The sequence below is a fragment of the Acipenser ruthenus genome, chromosome 16, assembly GCF_902713425.1.
Source record: "Acipenser ruthenus chromosome 16, fAciRut3.2 maternal haplotype, whole genome shotgun sequence".
In the NCBI taxonomy this organism is placed as follows: Eukaryota; Metazoa; Chordata; class Actinopteri; order Acipenseriformes; family Acipenseridae; genus Acipenser; species Acipenser ruthenus.
Window position 1 is genome coordinate 28685840 of NC_081204.1, and position 24512 is coordinate 28710351.

General features: G+C 39.1%; 3 protein-coding genes across 13 annotated transcripts; 2 read left to right on the forward strand and 1 right to left on the reverse strand.

The window, feature by feature from the left end:
• Positions 1–2202: 2202 nt before the first annotated feature.
• Positions 2203–7504, forward strand: LOC117412370 (organic solute transporter subunit alpha-like). 8 transcript variants are annotated; one of them, XR_009307494.1, is made up of 7 exons: positions 2209–2493; positions 2823–3563; positions 4308–4419; positions 4881–5027; positions 5400–5505; positions 5834–6027; positions 6701–7502. XR_009307494.1 is itself a non-coding variant. In XM_058989310.1 (7 exons), exons 3-7 carry the CDS (start codon positions 3496–3498, stop codon positions 5941–5943), a joined length of 543 nt encoding a protein of 180 aa, XP_058845293.1. In that variant the 5' UTR covers positions 2209–2493; positions 2823–3262; positions 3402–3495; the 3' UTR covers positions 5944–7502. The 8 variants fall into 8 exon arrangements, 6 of the variants coding, with proteins under 6 accessions (XP_058845295.1, XP_058845293.1, XP_033876595.3 ...); XM_058989310.1 differs by having other exon boundaries at positions 2823–3262; positions 3402–3563; positions 5834–7502; XM_034020704.3 differs by having other exon boundaries at positions 2823–2977; positions 3111–3563; positions 5834–7502.
• A 2263-nt stretch (positions 7505–9767) lies between these two features.
• On the reverse strand, positions 9768–16931 carry slc25a14 (solute carrier family 25 member 14). 4 transcript variants are annotated; one of them, XM_058989304.1, is made up of 10 exons: positions 16632–16697; positions 15963–16062; positions 15219–15308; positions 14696–14843; positions 14321–14415; positions 12305–12390; positions 11989–12084; positions 11576–11700; positions 10949–11165; positions 9768–10507 (listed from the first exon to the last, which is right to left on the reverse strand). In XM_058989304.1, exons 3-10 carry the CDS (start codon positions 15280–15282, stop codon positions 10466–10468), a joined length of 873 nt encoding a protein of 290 aa, XP_058845287.1. In that variant the 5' UTR covers positions 15283–15308; positions 15963–16062; positions 16632–16697; the 3' UTR covers positions 9768–10465. The 4 variants fall into 4 exon arrangements, with proteins under 4 accessions (XP_058845287.1, XP_058845289.1, XP_058845286.1 ...); XM_058989306.1 differs by having other exon boundaries at positions 15209–15308; XM_058989303.1 differs by lacking the exon at positions 15963–16062 and having other exon boundaries at positions 16632–16931.
• Positions 16932–20551: 3620 nt separating this feature from the next.
• On the forward strand, positions 20552–23839 carry LOC131697831 (glucose-dependent insulinotropic receptor-like). Its single transcript, XM_058989307.1, has 2 exons — positions 20552–21873; positions 23242–23839. Exons 1-2 carry the CDS (start codon positions 20904–20906, stop codon positions 23256–23258), a joined length of 987 nt encoding a protein of 328 aa, XP_058845290.1. The 5' UTR covers positions 20552–20903; the 3' UTR covers positions 23259–23839.
• Positions 23840–24512: the final 673 nt, after the last annotated feature.

Below are 24512 nucleotides of genomic sequence, written 5' to 3' on the forward strand. Positions count from 1 at the left end.
TGTTTGCTACAGGCTTCAGTGTTAGAATCCCCTACAGTGAGGGTGTTGACATCGTTCAGCCTTGCCGGAGATGAAAGGCTCACACGCAGCGACTGGGCTGATTGATGTCCGCAAACGTGCTGCAGGGGGGACACCTGTTGGCAGTCAGCATACAGGCTATTATATGGTTGAGAATTGCAAGTCCTAACCAGTTTTCCAAATGATTTGTAATGAATTAAAGTGGGAAGGGACAAAACATGTTGGGGTGTTAAAGCAAAGACCTAGTCATTAAATTAGAATTATATCTTAGTGGAGATGACAGGGGTCCACCCTGCCACCTATCAGACCTATTAATCAGCCAAAAGATAAAAATAAAATAAAATAAAATGGTCTTAAATCGATACAAGACAGATCTCCACCAAAAAGAAAAAAAAAATGGTTCAAATAATTATTTACTTAGTTATGTTAGCCTTATTTGTCAAGAGATGAAAACGAAGAAACAACATTGAATGCGATACATTTTATTGTACCAGCATAGAAGTTTGAAATACCAGCTTTTGAGAAGAAATAGTGCAGATGATTCAATTTAAAAAAAGAAAACTGTGCAAAACAGAAAACACAGAAGAAATGCAGTTCTGACGTAGAGTATTCTGGGTTATGTATAAGAGGAAAGAAACAAAAACATTTGAACTAGATCCTGCCCCCCACCCCTCATGTCCAAAGCAGTAATCATCACCAGCGATGGTCATGGCAACAGCTTGTCCACAGGCATTCCACCTTTAGAAAATGTCCGCACTTCAACCTGCAAGACCACCCAAGTGCTCTCAGCACCAGTTGTAGTGAGTAGTGCCAAGAAAAGAAAATGATTCAGGATTTACACACAGGAAGCAGTAAAATTGGTTGGCTCTATGTTTTGTTAGTGAGCAATACCTACTGTATTATGCAAATCAGTTTCAGTAAGCAAATACTTGCTTGTTGGAAAGATTTGAATATACACATTTTGGCTACTGAATTAAAATCTTAAACAGAGGAAGTAGCTTGTCTGGAGAATCTGTTATCACAAGGTCTGTTTACATATATAACAGACCTTGTGATAATTAATAATAAGAGAAGGTTATGTGGTACAGTGGTTAAAGAAAAGGGGCTTTGTAACCAAGAGGTCACCGGTTCAAATCCCAGCTAACTGGCTCACTGTGTGACCATGAGCAAATCACTGAACCTCCTTGTGCTTCATCTTTCAGGTAAGACATTGTTGTGTGACTCTGCAGCTGATGCGTACAGAGGCACTGGAACAATTTTTAGTGGGGTACCTGAAATCCATTGAACAAAACTGTAACTCTTGTATATGATGGATGCCATGCAAAGCCAGGGGTGCTAGTGCACCCCCAGCGCCCCTGGATGCATAGTTCACACACCCTAGTCTCTAAGTCGCCTTGGCTAAAGGTGTCTGCTCATGTTCTGAATTGTCTTTAAAAATACTCTTTATTTAGGTGTATCGTTTTTATAAATTACAGTAAATTGCACTGCTGTGTTGTGATCTCAATTATTAGTGTAATTAAAATAAAATTTCTTGGAAGAAACCCCAGGTATGACTCAGAGCTCATCTCGTGTAATATTTTTGAAACAAATCTAAAACGACAACTGCTTTTAAAATCTGTTACTCTGCCATTTACTTTCAGCAATAGCACTGTTAAGAAAATAAGTGCTTATTATACACACACATAACGGCATGTTTAAAGAATGACCCTGCGTAAAATCTAGTTTAGCTGCAGTACAATTAAAGAATGAATTATAATTCATAATTATGCACATAGGGAGGCAATGTTGTTAAAAGATGTCCGAAGCACTTTGCTGTAGGTTAGTTATGTAGTTGAATCTCTGTGTCATTCATCTTTAAAGAATAGATCAAAACCTCCCAGAAAGCCATTCTGATTATTCTATCGAAATCAACTTATTGTAGCATTGCTTCTAATAAAGAATTGTTGTTTGAATCCCTTATGAAATACAAATGCTTACCTTTCACCGTGTATTATTTGTAATACTTTATCCATGCAGATATTCAATTCTGCAAATGGCATTATGTGGCTAAACGCTTTTTACTACAGTGCGGCTCACTAATTTCAATCCCGAATTTTCTTGTACAGTAATAGTTATCCCTCTACTGGTATGCGGTGAGAATGCATGCCAATGAACTTGGATGCACTCTTCAATGTCTCAGGAGACTGTACCCCGGCACTCCCTCTTCTCTTTCCTATAGCACTGAAGTCTGGAATAGCCTGGCAACGGGGCAGTGAGGAATGCGTGCGGTCCAGGGACGGTTTTTTCCCACGGTGACGGGGCACCGTTGTGTTTTGATGTAAAATCCAAAAAAGTTGTCAATGGATTTTTTTCCACGTAAATAAAAAAAAAAGTTAGGAAGATTTCTTCCTCAGAATTTTGTGCAAATGGAGCAAAATGTTATCCAGCCTCCGGGATGTGAAGGCGATCCTCCGACAGCAGAGCAGATTCTTCACAGTAAGTTCCGCTTTTCTTACAGCGCTGAAGGATAACTGCGACAGACGTGGGATAACACATATGTGAACGATTACAAATAAAAATAAACCGATAGAAATATGCATATCCAACGTTTCTTACGCGCGCCTGTTATCATTAATGACTCTTGAATGTATTTGTTTTTAGAAAGGAAAGTATAAACTGTTCAAAATGTTTGAAGTCTAATGCAAACTTTTAAACAGCATGAATGTGCGTTTTTGTTTATTATTATTATTAATTATTATTATTATTATTATTATTATTAATAAGATATATCAATAGGCTGTACATAACAATGTATTTCTTTGTAGACATTGATATACCCACTAGCACGCTATATGGAGTTCTAACAATGATGACTGTTCTGGGAAATCTCGTGTACCTCGAAGAAATCGTGTATTTATTGAGTAAAACACCTTTCTCTTACAAAATGACTACTTACATCTGGATAACTGGGGCGCCACCGGTAAGTATGGGGTTAATACTGCGTCTGTGACCCAGATTCTACGATTTAGTCTGGTTATACAACTTTCCTATATGGAGTGTCGCTTCTTTCATTGTAAAGCCCAAAATCTAATCTATTGTCCAATGTGCTCTAGGTCATAGCAGCCACTTCCTGCATTGGGCTGTGGATACCCGCTCAACCATGTTTACAGACTTCACTGCATCCATGGAAGTGTTTTCATGGACAAGCTGCCGAATTAAAAACAAAACAAAAATCCTGTAAAACAGCTGCTGAGTTACTTGAAGGGTAGTTGTTTTCATCTACATTTGGCTACAGGAGACAGAAACTTCGATGCATGTTGTATTAACAAAGGGTTAAAATGTTCTTACCTCTCAGAAGCAAAGCGACAGCCTGGTTGTCACCCTCTCCATGCCCCTTTCTGCAGCTACTTCACAATCTGTATCCATAAGTTCCTGGTGATGATGGTGGAGTAGTATGGTGGAGAGGAGGCCTTCATCCACAGGCTGCATGGAGTTCCTATGAAGATCAGCATGGGCCCTTGCTGTTGCTGCTGCTGCCTGTGTCTACCTAACATACCAATGTCCAGGTATGCCTTTTTAAAAAGAACTGCAACAGTGAAGTGTCTCATGTGTTACTTTACATATATATTGATACCACATGAAAGCACAAGCACCAGCTGATGCAGACATGTCAACTTCAACTCATATGTTTAGGACTCATTTAAAAAACTGATCCCTGCTGGAAACAAGCACACATTTTATAGCCTATACCAGGGATGGAAATAAGACTCCCATTGCGTAGCAGTTGGAGCCATTCCTAGTTTTACTTGCAGATTAGTAAGACACACCTGAGCTTGTTACCTATACACTGAGGCTAATCAAGCACATATTAAAACCTGGAATGGGTGAAGCTGCTATGCAACAAGAGTCTTATTTCCATCCCAGGCCTATACATATTCACATAAAGTACCACTTGGATCATCAAATAGTCCACTGTAGGTCATTACTTGGGTAAAAATCGATCTTAACTGCAGTTACCTTGTGTTTGGGTCTTTTGGACACTTTTCTATGCAATTCAATTCACATGGTCAATTAAGAATTCTTAGTACGTAGCAACTGTCACCTTGCTCTGGTTTCGAAAGCCAAGCCCTGAAAGTCTGTTTTAAAAGGTGATTGAGTCTTTTTTAATCCTTATCAATATACAGTACAATCCGAATAAAGCCGGCCATTAATTTGGTGTAATTGACGTTGATACATTCAGTCAACGATCTCATCCTCGGGTTTGGCATTGTCTTTATTCTTTTTGTACATCTCTTTCTTTGCTTTGGTAGGAAGACTTTAACTGTTCTGAAGTCTGGGACACTGCAAGCAGCTCTCCTGAGACCCATCTTGCTGTTTTTTGCCACAGTTCTGTGGACTAATGGAAACTATGAACAGGGAAAGGTAAAATCCCAGCAAGAATACTCAATATTAATGCAGTGCCTTTTAACATGGAATCACAAAGAACCAGTAAATACAGAATTAACAAATCATAAAATTCGATGCTCTTTAAATACAAACGCAGGACTGAATCAGAGTCTGACACTTGTTCTGAAGATGTATTGATTATTTGATTTTGTATTTATTTCACTTAAGCATTTTTTAATTAACACAATTGATTAAGTTGCTGTCACTTCCTTGGACCTAATCACTTCCTGTGCTGTAGGTAAAATTCACTCAGTTGCCCAAATACAGTTAGACCATGTGACCTACCACACAGGAACAAGCAACTTATTCTAGCATATTTAAAAAAAAAATACATATCCCAAAAAAGCAAATGACTGTAAAAGCAAACAAAACAAAAAAAAAAAACACATTGATTTTACTGTATTTACTAAACCTTGTCTGCATCGCTCCTTTTACAGATGAAAGTTGATGGCGCTTTCCTCTGGATAACTATTCTCTCTGTTGCTGCACTCATACTCTCACTCTGGCCAATAGGGATTCTCTTCAACCAAGCAAAGTCCAACCTGTCCAGCCACAACATAGTACCCAAGTTTGCTTTAAGTCAGGTAACCCCACAGATAGCTAACCACATGTTTTTACAATGCGTTGTAATGTAAATCTCAATTGAATGGTTTGTTTGTTTTTATATGGGATGCTATGTTAGAACAAGTCTGTCTATTGAGAATTTGATTTGTCTTTAGCAGTAGATAAGAGTTGTACAAGATACAGTCAAAATGCAAGAAAACTTTAGCACAAAAGTACTACAGCAGTGTGCTTAACCTGGTAAAACCTTGCTATTTACAATCTTTTGTTTCAGTATACCAAAACCATTTGCAACCTTAAAATACTTAGCATTTGTGATTTTTTGTGTGCATGGGCAGGAAACTGTTATCGTAGTAATCATGTCTGTTTCCTCCATTGTTTTTTTTTTTATTAAGAGTGTTCTTATTCTGACCCAGGCTCAGGGTGGGATCATTAACTTGCTGGTCAGCACGGGGACCATTGTGTGCGCAGCCCTCTTCTCAGCCAGAGCCAGAGGAGCATGCAAGTGTCCTTTCCATTCCATCATTTCAGTTTGACATGCTTACTATAGATATTCATAGACAGCTAGCCCAGGATAGCAAGGTGCCAGCATTCAGGAATGTCAGGTCACAGGTATACCACTTATAATAATAGTAGTATAAATAACATCTTAAATAAAAATAGAGTTAACAGGATTGCTGTTAGTGGACAATAATCAACACTGTGTTGCTTCTGTACTATATTCAGTTATTAGACACTAACTTTGTCCTCCAAAAACTAATGTTAGTCTATATATACAACCAAACGTGGAACAGAACCATAAACAAAGTCTCCCTCTTGTTGTTCACAGTTATGCATCAGCAGCTGCTGGTGATGGAGATGTTCATTCTCATTCTAGTGTCATGCTGTTACTACAGGCGGCAGTACCACCTGAACACAGAAGAGGGGTGTCCGCCCTAGTGCCAGGAGCAGGACAAGCTCAAGACTCACGCTAACGGGGGAGTCGTCCTTCTCACAAAGCCTGTGATGGTGTCACAACAAAAGGTGTAACTAACGTGACTCTGAAGTAAAATTAAACAAAACTAGATGGTAACTTTACAGGTTGTGGGGCTTGCTTTATTGGGAAAGTGGTCAAAGTAGCTGATTTGTGTCAAAAGTCACATTGTTTACTAATTGTCTCATGCTTAGAATGTGCTAGAATTTGAAATTTCTCAAAGTTCTATGACAGTTAATTCAACAGTGGGAAGTAGCCTACTGAAAGTTGATGCGGTTACTAAAACAGCTGTACCTCTTGATTGGTAGACGCCATTCCCGTTTTGATTTCATACTTGAATAGCTGAGAAGTAGAGGAATATTTCATTTGCTCTAAGTAGTCTAACTTGTTGGGAAAGTGGTCAAAATTTCAGTTGTTTACAAAAAGTTAGAGAAAATTTAGTTGATGCGGTTACTAAAACAGCTGTACCTCTTGATTGGTAAAAGTTAGTTATGTTTTGATTTCAGAACAAAACATAAATAACTTTGGGAAAGTGGTCAAAGTAGCTGATTTGTGTCAAAAGTTACATCGTTTACAGTAAATAGAATGTTGGAAGTCTGGGAGTTTTTAAACAATGGGGAGATTTAAAGTGGGGACTCTTGCTTCGCAAGCCCCACTAAATATTGTCTACCCCCTTCTGTTGTGTTTCTCTTTTCTGACACTATTTCCCTGTGGCGTCAACAGCACCCAGCCCTCTATCCACATGCAAAGACAGACCGTTCCAGCAACTGTGTCACGAGTTGTCGTATGAATGGAAGAAGGCTGACAAATACAATGATCCTGGAAACTTTCTGCAGCTTTTCTTTGCTTATTAGGAACACCTAACACATTTAAAAGCTTTAAGTAATAAACAAGGTTTAATACTAGAAAAAACAAAAAACAGTATGTGCTGGAGAATGTTTTCATTGCCTTCACCAAAACATTTAGAAGATATTACGAACGGTATAGGATTTTGTATATGCCAAAATATGTTTACGAGTAAATGTTTTAAGTTTATACTATTGTTTAAAGCTTTCGAATTGCAGATTGTGAGTTTAGGAGATACTCGGTGTGGAATTTCTATTTCATGTTTCACACTGGATTTATCGCCATATAAATAAATTTGGTCTGGTAGAAAAAAGAAAAAAAAAATCCCTCTACCAAAACTTTGCTTTATGTCAATTTGAAAATACAATACGGACAGCCAGAGAAGGTTGAGACTCAGACCTGGTTGTGACTTTACTGTGAAAATGTACCGTGGGAAAATTTTATGAAGCCTGAAAATATAGGATCTACAGCAAAAATAATAAGGGACTTATCAAGAAATGTATTATGCAAATGAGTGGTAGGAAAATGCTTTTTAAAACCTTGATTAGTGTTTTTACCTTCTTCATTCGACAGAATAATTGCTGGTTGACAGAGTAAAGAGTAGTGATGTGTGGCCCACTTTTGTGTGGTAGAACTAGTACAGGGCGGAGCTTCACTCAGCAGCACACAATGGGATAGTCAGAGTTGCCTAGAGACGGTGTTAAAATCCTCTGGAGATTTAACTGTTCAGAAACAGAGAAACCATTCATTCCAACTAGGAGGGACTGAGTGGAATCAAAATCTAAATTTTGCAAGAGGCTGTTTACTGTATGTACCACTGTAAATACAGCCAACAAACCAGAGGACAGAAGAGGAAGGGGGAACAGAGGGCCAACGCTCAGCTTTTTAAAGCTGCCGATGGGCAGAGCAATAGGGGCTTCTCGAGGGTTCCAGACCTGGCTAATTTGAGGGGTACAGCACAGCGAAGTGTGTTTCAGTTATGTTCCTGTCCGCACAGCACACGTTCCATCACCAGCTTCTCAGAAGTATTTTACCTTCACAGTTGTTTAAAGTTAAGATTATATATACAAGTGCATCTGAACTTTAAAACAGGATTGCAACTCAGGCATGCTAGGCCTCCAACACCAGATACCAAATAACTATTGCTCAACCCTAGTGCATAACATAAAATCATAGAAATAAAAATAAACAGATTGTTTTAAATATTACAGAGTGTAATTTACACAGACATTCTAAGAAGCATGGGCACACCTGTTCAGATGTTTAGTTACATATTACACAATTAAATAATACATTCCATTTACTGAAATGAATCAGCAGTACTATGTACAGTATATCATTTCAAAGCAGCAATTAAAAAGTGCAAAGGCAGCTTAAATGCAACCGATCTCCCTAAACAGACCATACCAACAATGGGACAGCAGCCAGCTAGTGAAAAAAAAAACCCCAAGCACAGCAATGTGAAATTGTGAAATCATGCAGCTCGTTTCACCACTCACAAGATTCTTAAGGAAGAAGAATCAGGATGTTTCACAGATAAAGAGGAATGATCTCACCCTGTAGGAGGGAGTGTAGTGACAGTTGTGTTCAAGTACGGAGAGCCAGGAAATACTGGTTTGTGGTACTCCCAGCTCAGCCCCAGTCTTCACTATGAGTCAGGGGTCATTATTACTGCTGTGCACAAGTTATTGCAAGCAACAAAACAAAACAAAGAAAACACAACTTTACAAATATAAAAAAATATTTTTCTAATGCTCTCTCTCCACACAAACACAATGACTCCTACTGATTGTAATACTGTATTCTAAAATTCTAACAGTTTTGCAGGCAAATGCAAAATGCAATACTTTTTTTTTTTCCAAATTTAGTAGTCATCAGTCATCAATTTTATAATTTTTTCTCCCAATTTGGAATAGCCAATTATTTTTAGGCTCAGCTCACCGCTACCACCCCTGCGCTGTCCTCCAAAGATGGTGCGCTGTCTGCCGACCGCTTCCTTTCACACTGCAGACCCACCATGCAGCGACCGAGAGCTACCGCGTCGAAGGACAACGCAGCTCTGGGCAGCTTACAGGCAAGCCCGCAGGCAAACACGACTTCTCACCGAGCACCTCTCTGACCTTCTTGATTGTATTACTCAATGCTACCATCTGTTTTTTTGGGACATTCTTCAACAGTAAAAGGCACATAAAGTTCTGAATCATACACGGTTATATCCAGGATATGCCTCCTTTAGTCCGACTTGTTATTTTTATTATTCACCCTAGAGCAACAAATAAGGCAAGACCTACGAAACAAAGATCCTTCTGTAAAGCCAACCATACCTACAGGTGTTTCTAGGATGTGTACAAGTTACAGGGTTCATGGACTACAGAATGAAGTGCATTACAACTTCTGACTTACAATGCAGGAATCAGGATATGAATTTCGCTCAGTAAAACATAAAAAATAAAAAGTATTTTCCGTGGATCACGCAGGTCTGGAAAACCTGAAATATTTTAAAAAATAAAATGCTAAAAAACTTGCATGATGACTTGAAATGACAAACACTCCTGCGCTAACAGGGTTATTAGTAGATTCTCATCTACTCCTTAACAAAACATTCACTTGGCACTTGATCAATGAACATGGAGTGTGGAATTTGCTCTTCTGTTTTTTTCCCCCCTATTAAAACTGCTTTCAGACACCACTTTTCCCCAGTGTCTGTTCTCAATTAATGTATATGCATGTCATCTGAAGACCACATTTACCTAGTCCAGCCAAAGCATCAGGAAGGTCTCATAGAATGGTTCTGTATTACATTTTGTTTTTCTGCAAGAAACAAGTTTTCCCTTAATTTATAAGGCTGCTCAGACAGCACAGCCATGTAACACATTCTAACCCTTAAATATAAAGAACAAACTATACGCCATGTTACAGACAAAAACAAACTACGACAACGCTGTAAGAGTTACTTATATTAATGTCTTGGCTTCCTTGACCAAACTTCACTAATTCCCCAACCACATTATGGGCAACCCTCATGTATGTAATGGCGACTGAAACAATCAACACGTGAACACAAAGCTACAAATTCTGACAGCGCCACAAAGCTGCCTCTGATGACTCTGGTGTCACACAGATGTAAGCAGTCTGTTTTTTAAATGGGGATCTTTTTTTGGTATCAGGCGATTCTAGGGCAAAGAGGGTGGACAACTTAGCAAGTTAATGAAATAGCATAGGGTGGTCTTCGCTTAATTGATGCCTGATGATCAGGAGATGAAAAGTTAAGACATTCAGAATTTTGAAATGTGAATTTCATGTCCTGCTTTCTTTCTTTCCTTCCTTCCTCCAATCATTCGTCATCCTCTTCCCTCTTTATTCATACAACCTCCACAGAGATGCTTTGATATGCCACGCAGCCCGACGGACGGCTTATTCTTTTGCATTGATTTGTGTCTAAACACAACAATAAATAAATAATATTAAATAACATACAAATACAACGCAAATGAAAACGGGTGTGAGGCATACTGTGACCAGTGCAAGAGCAAATCCCTGCATTGTGTGTTTGGGAGTTTCATAGAGAAGGCAAGCAGGACAATGTCGGGCTGACTCCCCCAATCACAGGAGAATAGAACAAGCACATATTTTGTTTGGCCACTACAAGGGGAGTTTCTTCAGCTGCTCGTAAGTGATGAAAAACTGAGGGCTCTAGTTAAGGAAAACATAAAATAATGGCAGAAAAGATCTTCATAATAACCTGGCTACATATAACACTCGCTGGTCACTAAAACTCACTTTGAACAAGGAAGCAGCAGATTTCACTCACTGCAGACACTCATTTATGGCATGTGAAGCTCAAATTTCAAGGCAAGGTCGAGTCGACCAGAGTTTAAGCTAGTGTCTTCATCAGTTTGAAACATAAGTTTGTACTTTTTCATTGTGACTGTGCTTAACGTGAGAATCTTAGTGGAGGAATTGCAATCTTACAAGACTACACATGTTCAAAGAAGTGTCGGTGTAGCTATATTATCCATATGGTTTATATTCCCTCACCTCCCTACACCAGCCAAATGATAGCGAAATAATATTAAATACAAATATTGCTTGTAAAGAAAAAATAAAATGTAAAAAAAAGGATACAATGATATTCCATGGTCCCAGGCGTAGCCAATTGGGCCAGAATCCTTTGTAAAGTGCAAAAAAGCCCTCGTTCTTCCAAGTGTGCAGCAGCCCATCCAAAGTTCCCTTGTAAAGCACTGTGTTCCCAGCCAGGACTCGCTGGTTCATCATGCGCGTTCGCACCACATCCACTGGATTGGATGCCAGGGCTCCGGCCAGGCCACACGTGAAGCTGGATCTGAGGAGGAACAAGGATGGTGGATCTCTGAGTTTTTGGCGAAGTTTTTGGATGCATTGTCGATTTAAATTGTAAGCTGCTGTCCTTAGAGCGGCTTTAAGGAAGAGCTGAACTGCAGAAAAGGCACGTGTCAGGTAGTAGTGGTGGGGATTAGGGTGACAGAGACTGGGCTGAAAGTGGACCACTGTCCGGCACTAATCATACTTACCAATCATAGCTTATCAGAAAACTGTGGGCCTGTACATTTTTAATACACCTGTAAATATCTTTCGACCTGTAAATTACATTTATTAGCACAATGAACATTATCATAAGTGTGTGCGGAGAAGGGGCAGTAGTTGCTCACACCAGTAATATATTTTAAAGTTATCACTCATTTAACTTTGTAACAAAGCTGCAAATATACTCACATGAAATGTGTAAGGATGGTGTCGTCCATCAGACCCGAGAGGATCAAATGCTTTTTGGTGATGTCATAGACGGGAAGTTCCACACCAACAACAATGGCTGCTCTCTGAGCAGTGGGGATAACGCCCTATAGGAAGCAAAGTGGGAAAGGAGATGTTGCAAATTCGTACTGCAAGGCATTCTGGACTACACAACTGACGCACATCTTCCAAATGCAAAAACAAGAAAACAGTTTCTTAAAACCAACAAGCTGTGGATAAATCCTGTTGGGTTTATGAAAAACATATCAGGGCCTTTTCACAAACACTGGAGCAAAATTTATGAAGTGGAAGCTACCGATGTGTGCAGCCACTGATCTCCAATCAGTTTCCACTGAAAATATGTCTACAGTACAAGCCTGGATCTCTTTCCTTACCCTCCACAGCCCACGAGTTCCCTCCTGCTGGTAGATATCAATGAAGTTTGCGATCATGCTTCCTGGGAGCAGACTCCCCTGAGCCTGCATACGTATCTGCAAGGAGGATAAAATAAACGCTGTCAGAGCTCCAGTGCTTTGAATCCCACTCTGAGCAAAAACATGCTATATACCTATAACAGTTGCCCTAAATCCAATAGCAATAAAGTCTGAAGCAATAGATAATACTGGACAGTGGGACTTTAGAATTTGTATTTAGAATGGCTCATATTTGTTGTGAAGCAAATTTCAGAGGTTTGGGTGCAGAACGCCTTACCTTCAGTACATCCGTAGGGTTGGCTATGGAAGATGATATGACCCCAGACACAACCCCACAGAAAACGTTGATAACCATCGTCTCATCTGAAAATACCAAATGACTCCAGAATCAGGTTTAAAAAAAGTAAAAAACAATGCATATGGAAGCAATACTACGTATCACAGTATCAATAAAAAACACCAAAACACTGTCATGCAGAACTATATTATCTATTTTAAATTACATTTATTAGACATTAGAAGAAAAAAAATGTTAACCTTAAAATAATTATCGGATAAAACTGAATTAAATGAAAGCCCCAGAAGAAAATGATGCTACACAATCTATATATGTTTATTTAGACTGACTTACAGTCTGTGAAATGTGAGATACTGTATTGTATTAATGTACATACGCATCCATTAAAGCAAGGAATCAAGGAGAGGCTACAATTATTATACTGTCGTTCGACAGGGATCATGAATTATCTCTAGCCACAGCGTAATCAACAAACAGGAGGTGACACAGGAGGAGAATGGATCAAGTTAGAACAATAGTTACACTTGTCCTTGATCAATGCGAGCAACAGTAAGAGAGGTCCAAGCGCTGGTAACACTGACAGGAGGACCCTTAATCTGTGCCCAACCATCAGTCAAACCAAGCCTGTATCAAAACAAGCAACATACACACTTTTTAAAAAGAAAAGAGAAAATGTTATGCTATCAAGTACGGGTTCCAATAATTGTGCCACATTTTTAAAGATTTGATCTTGCAGACAACAGACCTAGCAACTGTGCCCCTGTCCTGACATTAAAGCAATAATATTGTTCGTAATAAATAGTTCTGCTGTTTCTGTGAAATTCCGAGGTTCAAAAACCCGTTTGAGTACTGAGAAACATAATTCTTTGAGAATTGTATTTTTTTTATATCAAAACATAATTGCAATGCTTTGCCAGCAGAGACGTAAAGCACTAACTACAGCACTTCAGTGTAATCGCTTAGGATCAGATCCCGTTTCACATACAGGACGTAACGTTTCTAGTGGTTCAGTAAAAATGCGTCAGTAATTCTTTTAAATTCAGGTTTGCTTTTATATGAATCCTTTGCAACATAATGTACTTTAAATCCTGTGTGAAATGCTCGACTCTCAAAAAGAGTGATCTTTGCAGAGGCCACTGCTGCTAGCTAAAAGGTCAGATTTATCCCAATACACTTCCTTATCACACATTTCAAATACTCCTTATTCACAGCCACAGTTTCGTTTTTTGTGCAATGCACAAACATTTTCTACTATCAGGTAGACAAACACTGGAGCTTGTTACTAGCACTACTACCTCTCACCAGCAGCACTTACGTACAGTATGAACTGTGTGTAAGTTCCAAGGAGACTTCTAGAACACAGTAAACTACATCATCCAAGGGATATGAAATGGCTCACTATATACACAATGTCCTTAATGTGGGCCATAGCGTTTTCAGACAGATCATCAGCAAAGCAATGACGGTGGAAATGGCTACCTCTGCAGGTAAAGAAAAATTATACACACTGCCCAAACGTGTGACGAAGACGTTAACAAGAAATGTCCCTCTGCTAAATATATACAGTACACATTCTGTTACCAAAACGAAAACATACCAACCCTGTTACCAGATCCTGTAAGAAAAAGTTCTGGGAGTTTCAAAACCACAGCCTCAAGACAAAACATTTTTATCTTTATGACTCCTTGGGTTGGGTGAGTAATCCTGAAATTATTGTCCAAATCTGTGATGATGACTATTAAAATTCTCTTTATTTCTCAGAGAACCTCTCTCAAGTTATGAGTGTGCATGTAATCTGCTTAATGCTAACAATTACTCATACCTGTAGGTATACAAAATCACTCCCTTCCTAGAAACAATCATACCGTACTGACGTTTGGAAAACTGAAAATGTTTCAATACTGTCTTTCAAACAGGTTCTATATCAATTCAACCAGGAACACAATGGGTTAAAAAACATTTGAAAGAAAATAAGAACGATCCATCAACACCAACCTTCTGGGCGGCTTACAAACAAACGTTTCAAGGTTTGGTAAGTGCCAATCTTAATCGTGCCATAAGACGCTTGTCGCAAGAGAGCTGGAGAAATCCTGCATGGGGGCGGGGGGGGAAACCACAATCATTTTACTACAGAACAATAAATAAAAACATCCACACTAAAGAAATACTGTACAGTTATATTTATTTCTAATCAGCCACCTACAGCCTTGCACAAGGACGTTTTATGCATGGCTCTTATTTTTGGAATGAGGAAATGTATATTAATGCAAGACCTGGGTCCAGTGATTGGTAGACATTGATACTGTCATCATTTAAAAAAGACCAGTTTGACAAAATTAAAACTAACTAAAAAAGGTATCGATGTCTTACCCAGAGTAAAGAGCAAGGCATCCTTCTTCCCTCACTATTCTCAGCAAGGCATGAAACATACCCTTGTACCGGATCTCTGTGTAATGGGCATTGAATGTCTGTCCCTGGACCTGAAGTCGGGTCTTGGTGAGGTCAATAGGAAAGGTACCTGCAAAGACAATTGTAGAGCTCTTAAAAACTGTGATTTTTCTGATTGGAATTAAATGAGATATACACCACTGGCTGTACTATTTTAACCATTATGTCATTGGAATGTTAGCAGCCAATAACGATGCACGACATTTCCTAGCCATTTTACTAACACGTTTATACTCGCAGCTTGGTAAAAAGTTCAAGTCTGGGGAAAAGATGGCAAAAAGCACATGTTAATTTACCAGCAAACTTGAAGAAAAATACTTGCAAAAACTAACTGAACTGTGTTTTATGCAATTGCAATGGGGCCTGCTATTTAGAAAAAGGTGTTCAGGGCTTTTTGTCTTGACCAGGAATTGTAAAATGTCCCCAAATACAAACCTTTACTCACCAAACTCGGCAACAATCGATGCCAGACCTCCATAAATAAAAGGCTTCCAATTCAGATTTGACATTTCAGGGAGTGTAGCTGCCTCTTTGTCTGCAGGAAAATCGTGACACCGTTAATGAAAGTCAGTGTTACTGCTTCCATGGTAACATACCACCTGTGTTCACCTGGAGACCAGGCACAGTATGTGATTTTCAACTAAGCATGCTACTTACACTTCATTAAAACTTGAGATTATATATATATATATATATATACACACACAGACGTGCTCAAATTTGTTGGTACCCCTCCACAAAAAACAAAGAATGCACAATTTTCTCTGAAATAACGTCTGTATATATCAATCGTGCTTGACAGTCTTTAAAAAAAAAATTTTAAAAGTGGCTAGAAAAAATAAATGTAGGTGATCTATCCTGGTCAAAACTGGTAGGTTCCTGCTTTTCAAATGACCCTTTTACAGTGAAGTCGTTTACTGTAAACATCAACTATTAGCTGCACCTTGTCTATAAATCACGTGCATGTCCACTTGGGAACCAGTACATATTTGTTCCAATTGCCAAATCTTCCTGGCCAGAATCTCTTTTTTTTTTTTTGAGGCAGAACCGTCTGCTCAATTAATAATATTAATAATAATAATAATAATAAAGGCAGAGAGAAGGTGGTACTGTAGGTGTACATATAGGGAAGGAACAACATAAGATCTGCGCTCCAAAGCACTTTCTTAATTTTGTGATGTGGACTAACGTGCACTGGGATTTGGGTTGAGGCCAGCAAACTCGTTTCACTTGTTACAGACTGGACTCCTCGCCATGAAAATGCAAGGCAAGGTCTGCTGCACCACCCACTGTAGGAATCAAATACACAACACAATTAAAAAGAACACATCCAAATAACCACTCTTTCACGGACAGTAGCCGTGGACCGCGTTATTTTTTTATTTTTTTTATACAAGTAGTGAATTTAATAACCAATGAGTTTTTACTTTACTGAAAAGAATCATTAGGCATACATTACAGTACCTAATAACGCGCCTCTTATCTATATTATTTTAAACAACAATACGTCCTAATAATGTATGTCACTTCATGCAATTTTATTGGTCCATAGCAAAATTATTAGACAAAAAAAAAAAAAAAAAAAAAAAAAAAAAAAAATCAATTATATATCCTCTTTTGAAAAACTACTGCAACAGGCACACACGCAATACCATAACATACATTTGTCCACCTATATATGCAGTAACAATAACACTTAAACAATATGACGGGATTTACAATGCAGTTGACCTCCCGTGGCTAGCACAATAAATAAATGTCATCTATTTAGAATCACCCGTGCACATTAAAAATAGCTCACTGACCGACTGATTACATACTTACTAATACTACTAATAATAGAATTGGGAGCGCATACCTGTGTGCGCGGTCCTTGTAAAACAAACTTGGTAATTCAGGTAAAAATTATGTTCTTTCCAAGAGATTAAAAAAAAAATATGCAAAAAATTTAGACCCATACATACAGACTTCAATTTCACTGCTCATGCGCACAAACGGGAACTGGCCAACAGGAAGTTACCGGCCTGGTAAAAGAGGCGGGACTCGTGTCAGCCAATGAATTAAAAAGCCAGGGGGCTGGGGGTAGAGAACCTGTTCCTTCTAAAAGATCAAACGCGCAGTAAATAATGGTGTGATGTTTCTTGTACAACCTGAAGAATATGATAGTTGTATTATGAATGAGTGTTATTCATTAACTTTGGGGAATACACATTGCAATGCAGACTGATTAGTTTAACACAAGCACCCCCATACAACACAGTACTGTTATATTGTATCATACAGTAATGCAGGGTTTCATTCAAATATTTATTTAGGCATATTATATTCAGTCACTATAATTGCAGTAGCATATGAGTATCCCACACCAGAAGAAACCTGGCTGATCCAGTTCCACCTGCCCAGCATGTGTCACAGAAAAATTACAATTCAAGTGAATAAGCAAGCACCAATGCTCATTCCTTTCAGTGACTGGTTAACTTACTCAAATAAACAGCCACCTGTTAAAGTAAAGTGTGACTTCTATTTTTAACCTGATTTCACAAGGAAAACAGTACTACAGTCATATCTTTTAAATTGCTTTAAAATGTTACTTCTGTTTTATTTGAACATTTATCAGATAAAAAAAAACTTAGATCACACATCACACCTCCACTTAAAGCATTAACCAACATAAAGAAAAGGAAATTATAATAAGAGGGAGAAGTGAGGTCCCTTTCTCCTGCTGTTTGAGCTAAGGTTTTATCTTGTATAGTTAAAGGCTCTTTAACAGCCATACTAAGCAGATCAGACTGGTTTATGATCTGAAGCGTGTAAACCAGGGGAAAATAAACCCTTTGTAAAACCAAAAATAAAGTAGCCCTACTAATGCAGCAGCGGAAATCCTTTGTGTCTGAAACATAAAGATGGAACTACATAAGGCCATTGTAATCAGTTTTTAAAAAAGGTTAATGTTTTATTATTTCATTTCAGTTTTTCCTCCATGATAAACCAATGAAAATGCCAGGCTATAAAGTATTAAGAGTCCACAGTCAGGAAAGAAAGCTCAATTAAAACGCATCAATATCAAATATTTCTTCAGGAGGCAGGGCAGCTAGAGAGTTCGTTCCTAAGCTTCCATTTTCACAATGTTGTCCGCAATAGCCGGAGAGCCCTTTGGTACAGATGGTGAAATGCAGAGAACAGATTCCTGAAATACAAAATGAAAAGTCATATTTTCATATACTGTTGGTGTGAGGTCTCTTCAGCATACAATACAAAATGCATTTACAGTTTACTGGGCTTTGAAATCATCACCATAAAAACATGGCAATAAAATTGCACAATATTATTTGTCATGACACATGCAGTATGGATCGCTACATATCGTGATACAGCTTGTTTTGTCCACAACAGGGCTGCAGAATTCAGCCTATGGACAAATGTTTCATAAAATACTCATCGTTTATCTTCCGTTTATCTTCCAGACTCAGTGATTTCTATAGTTTTAGTCACAATAAATACTGTTGCGCTGAGAGGTAAAGGTACATTTGTAAACATGCTCCAAGCCGAGTGTGAGTGTATATTTACACAGAAATGTGCTAGGGACATCCACGCTTAAAGCAGATGTTATTTAGGAGCAAAAAAAAGTCAGAACTCCATTAATGTGCATGTAAAGTAACGATTTAAAATGAGATATGTTGCTCAATTGGTATTCTCAGGTACTGTATAAAACACAAATAAGGTTAATAGATTTGAAAATAAAGGTCTGGTTTCTCAACCTCCACTTATTGAGGAAATTTTAAATCACACCTTCATTTACAAAAAAAACCTGTTTTATCAACCTGCATTGTAATTTTAGAGGACATTTGGACTTTACAGAATAGTGGATAACAGTGGGCACTGTACTTAGCAGAACAACTAGTGTTTAACAAGACTATCACTTGCTTTTTAGACTATATGTATGTGTTTCTGTGACCAGGTGTGTTTGACAGCAAGTGTGCGTTTGTGAGCAGATTTGTGTGATTAAAGCGTGGGGGTCTACACCTAAGCAATAAGATGCATGAAAAGATGTACAAGTTAGGAAACACCACTGTCCCAAATCCACTAACAACCTACAAGTTGTGCCATTGATTGCAAATCACCAGCAACACCTATACATCTACAGTAGCAACAACTTGGTTTAGACCAGGTTAGAGAAGAGAGAGATTTGTAATAGTCTCTTCTTACCAGTGAAACAGCAAGCACATTGTGAACCTACTAATCGTCTTCATCAAAAGATCAAATCCATACCGTCCACAAGTTTGAGTGTGTTTATTTGAAAGTGCATTGCATTGTTTATTCTAGTTATTCTAGTTTTTATCTCTATAAGGAGAACTAACACAATGATAACCAAACTAATAAGATCTAGACCAGAGAAGGTGCGCTGACTCACCGGGTACCGAGCGACATGCTGGTGTTGCGGTCTGGGCTGAGGCAGAAGAGCGAGGCAAAACAGGAGAGGCAGCACAGTAGCACCGAGAGAAGTCTTCTCTTCAAGGACATTTCCAGCTCAGAAAAAATCAAGCGTTAAACAAGCAACCGGCGTATGTCTTTCAAAAAAACATAAAACAACTTGACAAAGCTTCATAGCCAAAACTTTCAGCAGTGGGAAAACTGGCTTTCAGGTGAGAGTAGGGCAGCAGAGAAGTCCGATTAGAGGCCTGGATGCCTGACTGGTTTAGTGCTGCTGTCAGTATAAACGCTGACAAAAGAGGGGACTGAATGGAGCTGAAACCTCTAGTAGCTTTGAATAGCATTCCTACATTGTGCGTGAGTGTTGTGTTTGTTCTGACCTGGGTTATGAAAGTGGGGCAAATTTAGGCTTCAGTGTTTCAGCTGAAAAGGTATTTCTGTGTGCCAGCATCACATGGACTGGGTTGAGTATTAGGGGAATACAAAAAACTGATCAATTCAGTCATCCAGTTTTAAGTGGCATTAGAAAGCCTTTCATGAAATGTATTGTTCAGTCATAAATAATTTAGTTGCTTTTCAACAGGAGAAAGACACTGTAAAAATGTTTTAGTTTTCACATCATTTTGTAAAGCAGCTCCATGATAAACTTTGGGAGTGGTTTTGATGACTCAAAGTGATTGATGAGCAGATATTTGAGGCCTCCCAGAATTAAGTTGATTTGCATTATATATATTTCTGTTATTTCTGATGATTAGCAGAAGAGAAACCGGCCAGAATTCTTCAAGATATAAACACAGAGAGCATGCAGGTGTGACTAATTAGCAAACTGGCAGCCACTCAATGTAAACAAATATGAGCTGATGCGTTCTAATGAGGCTGGAGTGTATTAGAGAGATAAAATGTGTCAACACGTATGAAGGCTCGGAACACAGTTGTACGCTGGATCATAGCAGCAACCAAGATCAATAAAAAGCGTACTTATCACAGAAAATGTGTTGCTGTCTAGCAACCAAGAAGTAGCCAGCGAGGGGAGGGTTCTATTTGGTACTGTCAAAGACCGATGTTTTTAATCAGCACTGCCCAAAACCAACAGACTTACAGGGAGAGGGAGAGAAACCGCCCATTACACCAACCAAAAATAATAATTATTCCACAGCCTTCACCTCTAACACTTATGAAGAAAAGATGTTATTTTGAGCACAAAGACATTCCAGCAGTAGAGGCGAAGTCTGGACTGTTGTCAGATTTCAGTCTGTGGAGGGCTGTGGTTAAAGACCTTGAGGTCACAGAAGATTCCAGATGCTGTAAAGTGACTTTAAACAGTGTTTGAGATACTAGGCTGCTGAATAGGAATAGAAGAATAAGAAAAAGGAGGAAAGCAGTTCAAACAGTTGATTGCATATTTGTGCGGGCATGTGTGATACATGCATGCTAACTAAATATTAATCTAGATGCAATATCTGCCACAATGCAGCACTGTAATCGGGATTTTAAAACAGCTGATGTCCACTGAAAACTGTAATCAGTGTGTGAGAGGGCGTGTCGGTGTATGTGTACACTGGAGAATTCACAGGAAAAGCAGTGGGAAGAATTTAACAAACGTCACTTAGCCAGGACAGCAACAACATTCGGACATGACGGGGCTGAAAGCATATCTGTTGCTGATTATGAAAAAGAGGATGCTTCCTAAAACAGCACTATGAACCCTAACATCATCGCCTGGATCCTGACCATTTCGTCTGTCCTCATCATTGGCACCAACCTCCTGATTGCAGCAGCCCTGCTGCTCCTTATTCAGAAAAAGGGGAGCATGAACTGGTACTTTGTGCTGAACCTGGCTGTGGCCGATATCCTAGTGGGAATCGGCATAACTGGGATCGCCACAGAGCTCTTCAATGCCCATGCCTCTATGACACATAAGACCGGATGCCTCTTGCGCATGGCCTGTGTGACATCTCCCTGCGCTGCCTCCATCCTCACCATGTTTTTGATTGCCTTCGACCGCTACCTGGCCATCAAGCTGCCCCTCCGGTACATTAACATCATGACCACCCGCACACTGGCTGCATGCCTCTCTGGTCTGTGGTTATTCTCCTTCTTGGTGGGGTTTTTGCCCGTGATGGTGAAGGATCTCCAGAATGAGCAACACTATGACGGTTTCTGTGCCTTCTTCTTAGTGGTGCGCCCCAAGGACACGATTATTGTCTTCTGCGTGGCATTTTTTCCTGTCTTCTTGGTCTTCATATTCTTCTACTGTGACATCTTAAAGATTGCTTACTCGCACGAGCGGCAGATCAGAGAGGCTCAACGTGCAGGCTCCCACCGAGCTCAGACTGGACACTACACAAGAGACATGAAAGCCCTGCGGACAGTGGCTATCCTGGTGGGCTGTTTCACCATCTCCTGGACACCCTTCTTTATGACCAGCGTCGTACAAGCATTCTGTGAGGGATGTCATCTTTACCAAGTGATCGAGAACTATTTGTGGCTCATAGGGCTTTCCAACTCTCTGCTCAACCCGCTTGTGTATGCCTACTGGCAGCTGGAGGTAAGGGAACAGGTAGGAATCATGTTTGCCCAAATGAGGGTCAGGATCTTTCCAGCATCTGCCACCATTGCCAGAGTCTTCAGCGTTGCTCATATCCCCACAGAAAACAACCAGAGGGAAGGTAAATGAACCAACCATATCTACTGTGTATTATTTTCTCTTCATAATCCACGACCTTTCTCTGTGTTTCTTACAGTCAACCCTGCTTATAAAGAATGTAAATGGAGCATTTAAGATGATCTTAATAGACAGGTGGTTAGATACAGGGTTGACTGCAATGTTTGAATTTCTTAGCACATAAAATAGCTTCCATTGTCTATTTACTGTTCTTATGTTTCAGATTAAACATCTTTGTCAATTTGCAGCTAGAGGTACTAAGTCATTTTTTTCTTTGTTTTATTTTTTTGTAATTTTTGGGGTTTTTTTTGCATCAGATGCGGACGTGGGTGATATGCATGATTTTTCATGTTTTCTTTCTTTCAGATCTTGAAAGCATCATTAACATTTCAAATGTTCTTTGTTATTTTTCAATTGGTTTTGCTCCTGTTGTTTTCCCCTGTATTTCCATTTCTGGAATGTGTGTGCGTGTCCTATCCTCACTCGTCACCAGTGTGCTTGGCACTGCAGCCATTACATGACACCACATAGTTTATCTTTGACTGTTATTAATACACAATTAATGACTGTTTACATTCAGGTTCTGTAGCACCGAAACGTTGATGTTTAATGATATTTTTAAAATGCTAATCGTTTGAGAATCGTGTACTATTGGTTACGGCTTGTGCACCTATTGATAAGGCATGTTTCATGCCAGCCATTCAATAGAAAAAATTGGTACAGAGGCCGATTCTGTTTTAGGCTTCCTGTGTTATTCCATTAGTATAATGAAGGGGAGAGGGATACAGATGTCTTTATTTGCTTTATACAGTCCCTGAAGTTAGAGCCTGGCTAATTGATTACATAATTTTCCATCATGCCCTTTTCCCTTTTATAAAGAAGGTTATAGTAAAAGGGCACTAATAGCCATCATGGTACGGTGCCTCATTGAGGACGGGGGGACGGGGGGGGATTGGTTGTCAAGATCATAAAATAATTAATCTCAGGATTTTGACATTTCAATTGACTTGATTTTAGACAGTCTGTCCTTGTTCCTCTAACCATGACTCCTGCTTTGCTTTAATGAAGTATGAAGGAAACAAACTTGAAAGAAATGTGTCCAAATAGGAAGGCTTATGGCAATAAAATAACCTTTTATGTCACAATTTCTAATTATTGGTGGTACAAAATTACAGTTAAGTGTATGAGCTATTTGATTCCTTGGATCCCTGTAGTGTGGGCTTATACAGTGTGTGGGGGCTGCTGGTTGACACTTGGGGGGACAAATACGGGCCACGGGTTTCAGGTTGTGCACCCATGCATTGTACACAGTATGCTACAACAAACATCAGATTATTTAATCGACAACACCATTCTTTTCTTGTCTCATCAGCTGTTCCTGCAGTGTGATCCAGACCATTTGCTATTCTGCAACACTCAGTAATGGAACCTGGACAAAGAACCAAAAGAACATTTGCAAACACTTGTCTTAAAAGGAGCTCTGATTAGTTTGTGCTGAACACACTGGGTTGGCTCAGTGTTTTAGCCCCTTACAGAGACTTCATCTTAATAGCTGGAACCTGGGTTAAAATCCAGCACAGATGAAGCAAAATGTAGCTCAGGGAACAGAAGTAAACCTTAAGGCCCAACTAAGAATTCATATTTATCCATAAAGCTGTTGTTATTATACTGAATGTACACAATTTGTTTCTGTATTTTTAATACTCCATTTGAAATATTAAACAGTAAATATTTGTCTATGTTCAACTTGTATCGGTTTCTTCATGGAATTGTATAGAATATTTTTAAAGAGGAGACGAATATCTATTCAGGGATACCAGGGTATTTGGTAAGTAAGGGCTCTGAGTGGCTTTCACAAACGTGTGTGTTTATTTCTGTGGCTGAACTGACCTAGTCCTTGTGGTCTGGTCCTTATTTTGTCCTGTCTAAACATACTCACCTAATCCTATTAAAAGGTATCACAAATAAAACGTTGTTGTCTTTATTTATATGTTCTAAGTTTCAATTAATGCTATAGGTCTGACCTTCTTTGCGTCTTGTACAAAACCTACAGTGCAATTATCACAGCATGCTGTACCTGTTTGTGCTGCTGGGGGTAAAGTTCACTGAGAATTGCTCATGAAAATGGTTTCATCTCTTCGGAAATTGGTTTGCATTATTCCCATAACATTTCTAATGTCTTCCGGCTGTGGCTGCAGGTAGGGACTGATTCAGTGAGTGGACAGCAGCAGGCAGTTCCATGCAATCTGGTCCGCACGCAGCAGATAACGCGGGGCTTTTTGTCAGCGGCTCGAGCACTCTGCTATTCCTTCTCCCACTCATACGACTGAGATGACGGCACGTCAGCAGAGCTTATTGAAAACAAGCTTGCAATAAAACGAGTAATAAAATAATAAAAAATCCATAATGGAATAATAAAACTTAAAAAAAAAAAAAAAAAAAGAAACACACACTCTAAAGAAAACTGGTTAAACAAAACGTTCAAATTCTGTAAATGAATTACAGACCCAATATACTTTATTTGATGCCTTAAAATGAACATTTACAAACAAAGCCAAATGATATCTAACAGAAGCAATTCCTTGTCCTGGACCGGCTCATTGATTAAAAAGGCCACGGTTAAGATCAGGGTATATGGGTGTG